This window comes from Amblyomma mixtum, chromosome 10, assembly GCF_055824585.1.
Source record: "Amblyomma mixtum isolate Tamu chromosome 10, ASM5582458v1, whole genome shotgun sequence".
Lineage (NCBI taxonomy): Eukaryota > Metazoa > Arthropoda > Arachnida > Ixodida > Ixodidae > Amblyomma > Amblyomma mixtum.
The window spans coordinates 59080704-59092867 of record NC_143021.1 but is presented as its reverse complement, the minus strand read 5'-3'; the positions used below and the strand labels follow the sequence as shown (position 1 = coordinate 59092867).

General features: G+C 45.7%; 1 protein-coding gene across 1 annotated transcript in view; it reads left to right on the top strand.

The window, feature by feature from the left end:
* Positions 1-12164, top strand: part of LOC149325886 (uncharacterized) — a 77399-nt gene that overhangs the window by 62943 nt on the left and 2292 nt on the right. Inside the window, exons 3-4 of the mRNA XM_089562624.1 lie at positions 1033-1176; positions 3878-5320. Coding sequence (XP_089418750.1) covers positions 1033-1176; positions 3878-5320 — 1587 coding nt within the window. The remainder of the gene's footprint in view (positions 1-1032; positions 1177-3877; positions 5321-12164) is intronic.

Sequence of the window (12164 nt, the reverse complement as noted above, 5' to 3'; positions counted from 1 at the left end):
ACAACTGGCATTTATTGGGAGCGTTGCGCATATAAATATACGTAAGCTACCAAACAAATGAATGAAAATTATAGCAATCAGCAAACTAATGCACAAAGAACTCTGCAAGACATCCACGGCTGAGTCATACAACTCAAGAAATGGAATTCATTCCTCGATAAAGATACCGAGTTGACGGAACACTTACCCAGATATCTCCTTGCTTTTTTTTTTTATCTCTGTTGCTTCAGTGATTTCTCCACACAGCTTATATTTGTTTCGTAGGGCTCGTGCACATTTTTTTGAACGTTCTTGTTTTGCTCTACGGTCGCACGTTCGGCCTTTGTACCGGTAGAGGCAGTCGCTTGCTTCTCCGCTCAATCTCTCATCACATGCACGCATGTGTGGGAAGTTAGAAGCAACCAGTAAAATGCATTTCTAAGTTATAACTCGTTTTGCTACTTCTTTCGGCGTCTTTCTAGCCCATCCATGTCTCTTTGGCATGCGCACTGCCGATTGAAGAATTGCTCTAACACTTTTTTTTAGTTGCTTATGACTGGATTTTTTCACGTTATCAAATTCGATTTCAAAATAAATGAAATAGAAGTTATTTTCACCGAAAAAATTCTGTTCGACAGTGCGAAGTAGAATCTTGTAGGAGATGTTTTTGACAACCGCTTTCTGGAGCCATGCTCAAAACCCATGTGACTACAAATTAGTGGTAACAGGAAGAGTCCCGACAACTTTAAGACCGCCAAGTGTGGTTGCGGGCCTGTACAGTTGTGCGTACTTTCTCGCTTCGCTCTACCCAGTTGCATGTCTAAGTATGAGCGGTCACCAGCCAGCCCATGCATTCCAAATTACGCAAGCTTTCGCTGTAATTGGTGTCCGCGGAAAGCATTTTCCACTTACTGCAGAGCACGCGGGCCGCTTAGGCCATGACAGCCATGACATTGGCATCGACAGTTGTATTTCTCTTAGCAGCTCGTGTCGACGCTTTGATCTTTGGAACGCAGCAAATAGCCCAACTTTGTGGCTGTACCTCTCTCGCAGGTCTCATCGCCGGGCCTCTCATCCATTGGTTTGATGTGCGCTGCGTCGCCGTGCTTGGAGGCCTAATGATGGCCGTCGGCTGCATGAGTTCGTACTTCGCCAACGGCATACCTTTCCTCGTGGGCTCTCTGGGTGTCGTCACCGGTAAGCCGCTTGTCGTGAAGAGACATAATGGAGAGCTACTAAGGAGTAGTAATAATGGAGTAAGCATGGTACACTTAAAGCTATTGCATTTGTGCAAAGAGAAATGGACGCAGAACAGTAAAATAACGACAACACTGAAAAGTACGCTTTATTCAGTGATAAATAACACTCGGCGTAAAAATCTCGTGCGCTTGAGAATGAAAAGATGATTGCATTACAGAGAAATTACAGAGATTCTACCCTCATTTTATTAGTGGTCATATTCGTCAGCTCAGCTACGTCAAAATCAAGAAAAAGGCTTTTTCTATTGACTTCAATATTGAAACTGTCCCACATTTCTGACCGAAACACGATGATAGAGAGCCTTTCGTTACTTCTAAGACGTGCGCACACCACAGGCCCGTTCCAGGTAAAACTACTGAGAACAAAACTACTATACACACCTATCACACTCGCATGTTTTACAGCATTCATTAAAAGTTGGTCCCACAACGCTTTACCACCCGCCGACCCCACCGTCTGAATACGGGTTCAGGAAATGACGTCCCCGGGAAATATGCTCCCTGAAAAAATGTTTCCTGAGGAAGCGGAAATCCCCCACTGAAAAATAACCCAAACAAGAAATTCTTCCGGAACCCAATAGTAAAAATTTGCCCTCTTAATTGGAATCATCGTTGAATTTGAAAATAGGTATCAGCGTGAAGTAATTTGCACTACCAAATCACACCACGGCCATTCAGTCCCGGTCATGCCTAGAAAAAGCACTTACGCCGGCGACTGCGTTGAAACGCGGGATGATCTAGAGACGCACTTTCCTTGGGCCCTTTCCTTTTTGCCGCCATCGTTTGTTTTTTTATGGACGACTCGCATTGATTCGTCGTTAGTCACTTCCATGCCGACAGGTGAAATCGCTGTAGGTTACAATGTTCCAGCTTGCCAAGAAAAACGCAGTCCAAACCTTGATAGCACAGTGATGAAATGGAGCGGGAAGCAAAGAAATACACTCAAAAGATTCGGCGGCTAATTTTTTTGCTTCACTGTTGGCGAAAGCAGCGTTTCAGGCTCTGCTCGCTGCTGATGCGACATTTTTCTTCTGCACTAACGTATATGACTGCATTTGCAGCAATGGCAGCAGGGTTTTCTCTCGAGACAAGTGTGGTCTCTTCATTTTCTTCTGTGTTTTCGCGATATTTAAAGTGGCGTTGCATACGGGGTGATTGTGCGCAACAGTTAGGTGGCAGTCCTTTGAGGAATTATTCGCAATTAAAGCATCTCTGCAGCTCTTGCTTACAGCACAGCTCCAGCGGGTGCCACATTCAATATCTCTTTGTTTCGTGTACATAAACCTGCAAGGCACACCTTTAAGCCTCATTTTCTCGATTTTCTTGAATTCGGAAAATACCGCAGCGGTTCAATTAATCCTTAGTGGGACAAGTATCCAAGTTATAGCGCTCAGCATACCGTTACAGCACGTCTCATAAACAGTACGCTTAATTTATAAGCGCTGGTGCAAGCCCGAAGCTGCTGTCTCCAGGTGCAATGCATACGCGCTGAACTACAACCCCTACATATTGCTTTTGGATCACATGATAGCTTTATGACAGTGTACAGGACATGCACAGCGATTGCTCCACGCCATGATTAACCTATACATAGCATGCCCAGCAATAAACGTTCCTTGATGGCAAGTGCCTTCGTTGTGATCGGCAACATATATAAATATATTTCTTGTACAGTTGCTTTCTGCAGGCTACGATTTTCTGCTTGTATTTAGCTTGAGCATAGCATATGTATCAACACGTCCTTCACTTCTAGCGTTCTGTTGCAAATCATCGGAGTCTTGAGCGATAAAACACTGCCACAGTTGCGTTGCGTTGATCATACCGTTGGTTTACCGGTGAGTAATTCCTTCCACCTTCAAACAACTCAAATTCGCCTCTTGGAGCAGAAGCCCACTAGTGACCCCACCAGCATGAGGCGGATGCTCAAATCACTGCTGGTTACGACACGTTTGATGGCCCCGCTTTGGGCACATTTTTTCCTCCTTGGAAAATGGGTACGTTTTTTCTGGGAACGTTTTTATCCTGGGATTTCGGTTCCGGCCCGCGCTGAATCCTTCACCAGCTGAAAGCCGCGGCGTTGGCTCAGTGGTTACGGCACTCGGCAGCTGACTCAAAAGACGCGGGCTTGACCCCGGCCGTGGTGGTCGAATTTCTATGGAGGTGAAATTCTAGAGGCCCCTGTTCTGTGTGATGTCAGTGCACGTTAATAAACCCCAAGTGGAAAATTTCCGCAGCCCTTCAATACGGCGTCCCTCATAGGCTGAGCCGCTTTAGGACGTTAAACCCACACACATGAAACCAAACCATTTTTGAATACGCTGTTTGATGAAACAAACAAGACAGTTGTCTAAGACTGACTTTTTCCCATTACGCTACCGCATACCTAACACTGCAGGGTCATAAGCTAATGCCCGCACACACATCAATACATCGTGTCGTGGCCGAGCTGTTTTTAACGCTACGCCCCAGAGATGAAGTGTTGTGGCCGAACCTTCGGCACCGCCATGTACCTGTGTAGAAAAAAAACAGCAGTAAGTTTCTACTCGCCTAACGGTGAAAACCTGTGAACTAGAGCGCTGTCCCGAAATCCTGGTGAGGATGTACGTGATTTCAGAAACGCTCATCGGTTCTGTTCGCAGGCATTGGACATGGCTTATTGTTCAGCTGCGTCATCGTTGCCATCAACGAATATTTTGACAGGCGCCGCGGCGTCGCCCTTGGCATCAACATGACTGGAGCCACGGCAGCTTCTTTCATCTTCCCCAAAATTTTCGATGTCCTCATTGATGAGTACGGCCTGCACGGGACTTTCGCACTGACAGGAGCTCTCCTGCTCAACATTGTAGCCGTAAGCGTTCTTTTCCGCAAGCCACCCTGGGAAGAAGTGGTGGGAAAGAAGCCTGCCGCTAAACAGGGCGTCGAGAAACACAAACATGATGCAATCACTTTGGATTCAAACGACTATATCCTGTCCCATTGTCCCAGGCCGTCAATCACAGTCACTGAGCCTGGTACACCCATGGGTCGGAAAGGAACGCAGATCTGCGTGTCAGACAGAGACATGCTGCACCACAGAAGAATAACCCTTCACAGTCAGCCCGACAGCTCTCCTTTGAGAAGTACCACGCTTGACATTGGCCACGATGACAGCCTCACCGCTGAAGAAGAGATCAACGAAGCACGTTCCAGACGAGGCACTCTCTTAAGCGTCGCCGGCTCACTAATTGAAGAAGAGAGGGCAATGGTGGGCTCCAGGCGGGGAACAGTGATCAATCTCACACAGAAAGGATCAATTATAGGTGAACTAGATCTGAGGAAAATGGCCTTGCTTCAGGAAGCGGTGGACCAACTGACGAAGGCGAGCAGCATTCCGAGTACCTGCGAAGAAAAAGCTGCCTTCCTGGACAGTGAACATGCCACAGAAGCGACTTCGAAAAAGGAAAGGCACCCGAGTATGCTGAGACGCCCCAGCAGTGGGAGCCAGGTCATACCTTCGAGACGTGGAACGTTCGCATGCATCGAACCTCGCTGCCAAATTGAGCTTCCCTCGAAGCCAGACGAGCCCATACTACTGATCATTCCACCGCTGGAAAAGAAGTCGGACTCTGCACTGGACAGTGCAAAAGTGGTCCTTGCTTTACCGCGCTTTTACTGTCACATGATTAGTTATTTCTCGTTCTGCTTTTTCCTAGACACTTTCCTCGCCGTCGCCGTTGATTACGCGGTCGACGTCGGGATCGAAAGCAGGAGTGCAGTCTTTGTGCTCACCTTCTTCTCAGTGACGGACACTGTGGGTCGCCTGTTCGTGCCACTGCTGACGGATTACAAGATTGTGTCCCCGTACAGCCTGATGACCTTGTCGTACCTGGCGATGGCGGCGATCGCGCAGTCGATGCCGCACGCACAAGACGTAGTACCTTTCTGGACCTCGATGATCACGCTCGGTCTGCCCGTGGGCTATATCATGGTGGCCATCTCCGAAGGTGTTGCCAATGAAGTCGGTGTTCGCAATCTGCCCATGGCCTACGGCTTTATGGCTGGACTGACCGCTGTCGGCGCCTTTACGAGACCTGTGGTCATAGGTAAGTGCCATGCATCCGTATCTGCTGCCCAAAGAACGCGGTCGTGAGGACATAGTTTTGAAAGCAAAAATGCGTTTCCTGGTTTGGAAGAGTGCGCTGAATCGGATGTGCATTACGCAAGTAACATACCCGCGCTATCGCGCCTCGCTTGTAATGTAGAGGGAAAGCAAATTGCACAGACGAAGACAGAAGGACAGGAGATTTTAACTCTGTTTTGGCTATAATGACGGACGTTTAGCCACCTGTAGGACTGATATGTAGCAATAAGAAATCAGGGCGTAAAATAGTAGCTCCGCTGGCGCGGCCTTCGTAGGCCGGTCATTGCTTCTGGAGGCAAAAGCGCAAGAAAGAATACGGTTAGAGGAAGGCTGCACGCCATCACTGCAGCTCAAAGAAACTGCGATAAATGAATGCACGATAAAACTAGGCGTTTATTTAGCCCGTTCAAATATTCACTTTTTTTTTAAATGCCATTCACAGGGCCCACTATCGAGTGACGTTTATGGGGATCATTCCTGTTTCAGCTCTACGTACGCGCGGGTCTAGAAAGTCCGCATGAAGGTCAAAGTTTCTTAAGCCACAGCACTACGCGTAAACGCGCCTTCGAAATTGCAAAAAGTGTTATGCATAGCAGTACTACCCGTTATATAAAAATCATTGATTCTGATCAGGTAACATATAGGTTAATAAAGGTCATTATTGTACATTAGTTAACAGTGATTCTAGTTAAGTTGATTCACTGGTTGCCCACGTAGACGATTAGTGGCTCTGAAATAATTCTGCTGCGCCAGTGGGCGCGCTAGCCAATCCGTGCCTTGGTGGCCGTATTTCAATTGAGATGAAATGCTGAGACGCCATGTCATGTCTCATCACAAAGCTTGTTAAAAACTCTACGGGGTTGAAATTAGTCGTCAACCATGCACTACGGCGTCTGCTCATATTTTTCATGTATAGCTGTTGAACGTTACATATACCATGTGGAGGCAAGATTAATCTGTTTTCTCACGTCAGGCACCATTGGTTGTGCTGCCACAAATTTTTTATTCATGCTTTAGAAACGCCTTTCTTGATAATTACAGGCAAGTTTCGCTGAACACGTTCTATAACGTACCAACTGCTCATTCTGGGGAGCGTAAAGTTAAAAGCTATTGAGTTCAAAATTCTAGAGCGGATTGTAAAATAAATAGTTTTTGGCACCATGGAGACATGAAAATCTTTATAAGTACAGCCGGCCAAATCTTTACCTGGTGTGCTTGACGGCTGCGTTTTCCGTGCTGCTGCAGCTTAAGACGTAGGAAACTTGCAAAAACATCAAATTTAAGCACAGGCTCACTAAGCCAGTGGGTAATATTGAGCTTTCCGCAAATTTGCTTCGTAGCACTGCGCAGGAGCGCAGAAAAAGCGGCCGTCACGCAAACCAGCTAAAGATTTGGTTGGCTGTACATACTGGACGCGATTAGTGTTGTAAAATAGCGAACATGCCGACCCGCTGTACAACTCACGTAAAACCAAAAACAGCAATTATTTTCTTGCTGTCTACTTTCTGCCGTCTAGGGCTTCGTGTCACTGGATAGGGCGAGTGAATTTTGAGCGAAAAAATTGACCACGTATCATTGGACCTAGAGCTCTTTCCTCCAAACACCCAACTGTTTCACGGCCGATTGTTCATTAATGCGAGAAAACCTGGTTCAATATCTAGGCAATACGCGTGCCCTAGTTTGAGCTCGTACGTGTGACAGCCCATAGGCCTCAGAGGAGTGCACAACGTCACTTTGGAACCACGAGGGGCGCTTGAAGCATTCATATCTGAAAAGGCGGCGGGCATTGCTGGCTTTGATCGTTTTCAGTCTTATCTGAATTCACTGAACAATTGGAGTCTTTTCCGACCAATAGCACTCTAATAGGGGAGAATTTGCGCATAGGGAGAGCTATTAACGAGAAACACAGCGCCCTTGAATAAGGGTCAACAGAGTATGAACAGGTATATCGCGTTTACGCCTTATCTTGTTGAACATTTTATTCCTCTCCTGCATTCGTATGAAACGCTGCTTCACAAAGAGCACGCCATGAGCTCTGTCCACGAAAAGCAAACCGGATTTAACGTTTGCGAAACCTGTGAGTCCTCTCTCACTTTATGCCCAAGTTGACTGCAGGGTACACTACGCACGTAGTAACCACTAATTTATTTATTTAAGCATACTTTCGCTCTCTCCTGAGAGCCCAGAAGACGGGAAAACACAGGCGCTTTTTTTTCGCGCATGAGCAAAAGTGCAAGAAACACAAGAAATGAAACAGCGAAGCGATCAACTAATACAACAGACTGTTTGCGCACTTACACACATTTACACATTTCATTTATTCCACATTTATCCTGGTACAGAAAAAATGTGAGGGCAAGGACTAAAAGCTGCTAGTTAAGCAGCTTGACTAAGGCCCTTGCCCCCTTTGATGGCAGCGTACAGCGGTTTCAAATCACACAAAAAAATACACACAATGATTAGATTAGTTTCTGCAGAAGTTCTTGCACTAAAGCACAAAATGCGATCAAATAATATTTTACGCGCGTACACCAGAAAGCATTATACCGAGTCGCCACACACACACACACACACACACACACACACACACACATATATATATATATATATATAAAAACTCTATACACAAAAATTTATACAACATGTACACATTTCCAAATGGAAATCTGAAACATAGACAAATGTATTTATACAGAAATGTTTCTCTAATTACAACATGGAAATGCCAATCCTTAATCTATTGCTTCATATAGTTAGATTCCTAAAATATTTAATGAGTGCGGGTCTTGACGCTGTTCTTATGTCCATGTCTGTGTCTTGAAGTGTGTTTAATAATACTGGCAAGCGATGTTCCAATCTATTAAAACCGTTATTTGTGCGCGAAAAGGGGACTAGCCAAATGTTTCTGTGTCTTATGTTCTGTTATGTACAGTTCTGTCATGGCACTACGTGGGCCAATAGTATCGTTAAATAAATATACACACCCGTAAATAAATGAATAAACAAATAAAACCATAAAGTACAAAACTGCTACAGAGAACAAGCGCAGAATAAAATGAAGAGTACGGGCACATATTAAGCAAAGGGAAAAAAAGGAAATCTTATGGAACATTAACAGGTGCCTCCAATATTACCTATACGTATTGTCAAAGATACATAAGAGAGAATGGGGAACAAGCACAACAAACATTACTGATCTCTTGTGGAGATTGAAAAGCAGCGTAGCTTGTTGTGCCGGTTGGTGCATGGTTACGGAAGAAAAAAGAGCAGTAAAAAACGCATTCAGAAGAAGGCGTAGACAGTGCGGAGCCGGAAACAAATGAATTTTACACGATTAAATTGTCACAGCAGAGCCGGGCGCAAATGAGCCTAAGCAACAAGACAAATACAAGCAACAACAAAAATTATTTGATAGTGCAGGTGCGGTATTCTCGAAAGTGAGAAATTACGAACTGTTTCAGAGAAGGTAGTCACTAATTTTCGAAAATAGAGATTTTGAAGACAAGGGAAGCATTTTTCCGCATGGTAATTCTAGTCTTGACGGGCTTCAAACAACAGGCGATTTATGCGAGTCGTCTCATTACATTGCCGTTAAATTGATTGACTAAATTCTAATAGGGAACTTTTAACTGTTACTGACAGGCACCTGATTGCATTTAGAGTTTTGTAGCCGTCCGTTAATAATATCAGTTTTGAGAATTTTGAAAACGCAATTAAACTCACCGGTGTGGCTCGACAAAATCTGGCTACATCGTGCCAAAATGCATGCAATTTCGAAAAGCATGAGGCAAAGAAACCCCTCCTGTGCGCGGAACTAGTCAACATAGCCAGCTTATGTCTTGTCACAATGGCAAGGGTAATCGGGTTTTAAAGATTCTAAACAAATGATAGTGCTAATAACTAACAACCGGCTGAAAATCTCTGGTTGAAATAAGGTGCCTATTGGTACTGGCTAAAATTAACTATTCTAATTTAGTTAATCGCTTCACTAGTAAATTTGATTCGCCAGTTTTCTGACGTCCGCCAACACTGGTAATACTGTGCTGCAGAAAGCTTCTCTGTACCTGAAAAACCCCACTTCTAAAAATTAGTGATCACTTTCCCTGAAACGCCTGGTATGTCGCATGCATGAAATTGCATTCTCTTGCAGTAAACCGGACCGAGCAGTCGCTGACCCAGTCAGTGGCCAAATTCTTGATTTAAAATTCTTCTACGATTTCTCGTTCAATATATGGTTTGCCGCCGCCGATGATTCTGTCATTATTGAAGACGGTTGTACAGTCCTTAAATCTGTGGCCTACAACGCCCAGACTGGTCATCGTATTAGGGATCGCTTAAAATAGCATCGCACCTCGCTGCAACCAGGTAACACCGCCAATCTGCCTAAACATTGCAACCTTCGTAAAGACTGCACGGCCGAAAGGAGCTTGACATGAACGTTCGGGTGCACGTCCTGCACTGACATTAGTGCCGCGGAACGCCGGGTCCGCGACCGTGCTGAACGGTGTGTTTGCGACGGTTGGAGACCGCCAGTGCCCTGCTACCGCCTTAACATTGTCTCAGACCGAGCAGCCGACGCCCAGCGAGGCTAAGGTCAGTGGTAGACACGAGCTTGAGCCTTCGTGTTAAACGTTAAACGTGCTTCCAGCACTATCGTCTCTTCAATTATGTAATGGGCGTTACGAGCCGTGCATTACGTGCATTTGTGTGATGTATCAATTTTTTACGTGCATTAAAACAGCACCAGCGCTATGAAATGCTTTTAGTTGCTGTCGCTCGTGTCAGCGTTGTTGCTTACGCGCATGTCTGCCAACTTTGTTGCGACAGTTTTGAACAAGTAATATTCAGCTGTGATTCCAGCGTCTTCTCTACTTTTTCTCGTGAACGCGTTGTTTTCTGCTGGATTTTTTTCCGTAACTCCTGCGAAGAACCCTGTCAAACTAACTAGGATAACGAATTTGTCCTTTAATGCAACAGCGCTAAAGGCAGTATTACACAGAAAATCCGGCGTCGGTGCTGTGACAGAAAAATCAAGGGCATGGCTCTGGCAGGTGGTGCCCAGAGAGGAACCTAGGAGGCAGGGGGCTGACGCAGCAGACGTGACCTTGCTGCGTCATCACAGCCTGCTCATCGGATGGTGAGCAAACTAGCCACCATGGCAGGTGGCAGTTAAATAAATGATTGGTAGCTCGGGAAGATCAGCCTAGGTGGCACAACGCCCGCCGCTGAGAGCACCTGCCAACCCATGCCAGTGGTCATCGCTTAACCGGTGCACCACTGCACCAGGACGGGTACGAGGACTCCCAGGGCTCTACGAACGCAAAGTACAGAATGTCCTTCTGCATATACGGGAATTAGGTCATTACGCTATCACTTCGTACTCTTAATGTGGAGCTTAGGTGTCTCCTCCAATTCTCTTGTTTACGAGTTTACTTTAGTCTCTCTTTAGCCGAGGAAATGATGAGTACCTGAATGTGTAATTACCAAATAAATACTAGATTAGCGCATGGTCATGTTGCTACTCTGTTATTCTAGATCGCGAATGCGGAATGTACTCTGTGGTATCAATTTTGAACTGAATATGCAGAATTTGAAAATGAAATTTTAGTCAAGCTTGATTTGCTCTCATCGACAATGTACTAAGGTCTGGCAAGCTAAGAGACTTGCAGGCGGTTCAGGGTTAGTGGGGCGTAAGGGTCAGTCATCACTTCTTCGGTAGTGTGGTAAATGGTAGGCAGGCGGGGGGCAGATCGCTTTTGATAATAACAAAGTGAACAAGGGAGGCGAAAGCATCAGGATGATTGCCAACGTTGCAACAATAGGAATTCTCTTCGTATGGGCAAAGCTTGCGTTCGTCTTTGGCGGGATTTAATTATTTTGGTCTGTAGCCCCCACTAAATGATGTTGCTGAAAGATGCAGTTTGGCAGGCTCATTTGCGTGAGCATGCTGTTCGAGGTCGCAAAGTCATTATATGAAATTAAAAAAGCTACTTTGCTGGAAGGTTACAGCTTGTAACGCCTCTTTGAGTGAGAGAAGTGCCTATAGAAGAAACGTGTGAAAAGCTTCTCGGACATGACGTTCTGCGTTGGCACGCGCTGCAGGGCGTTCTCGTCGCTGTTCTCAATTTCCCCTTACAAAAACTGTCTATAGACAGCCTATACACTTCTTAAAGACTCTACCACCTTCCTTAAGATATTTTCCTTTGCCTAATCAGTGACTATAAACAGCCTATAGACCAAAGTCCACTGAAAATTTGTGGCCAAAAATCTTTAGTTGGTGTATAGATTGCCAATTGCATATGTGTTTCTTACAGACCAGTCTGTCGGATTTTTCAGTAGAACGTATATGGAAAGTATAATCTCTGTCTAGAGAATTTTTTGTAAGGGTCATAGACCAACACTGCTTGGTCTTGCGCGGCTCGGCGCTTCCTTTCGCGATTTCTTTACCGTGACAAAGCTTAGGCCTCCACGGTGCCCGGTACTTTTGTAGCATCTGCAGGGGAGTGACTAAAAATGTTGCTCAAGCGGCTATATCGATACCAGTCCACCATAAGATGGCATCAACCGATGCGCGGAGGCGAACCTTCTTCCATCACCACACCATGCGGCGCGCACAAAAGCTCCATAGCTGTGTGCTCCTCTAGTCAGGCATCACTTTCACTTCAACCCTCGCCACTTAATTCCTCTCCCTACCGCCGGCCTTCTCTCTTCTCCTACACTCTTCTCTCGCTGCGTCACTTTGGCGGACCACGCCGCAGTATCGGTAACCGAGGCACTAGTAATAGCAGGTGCTATAAAATCCACAA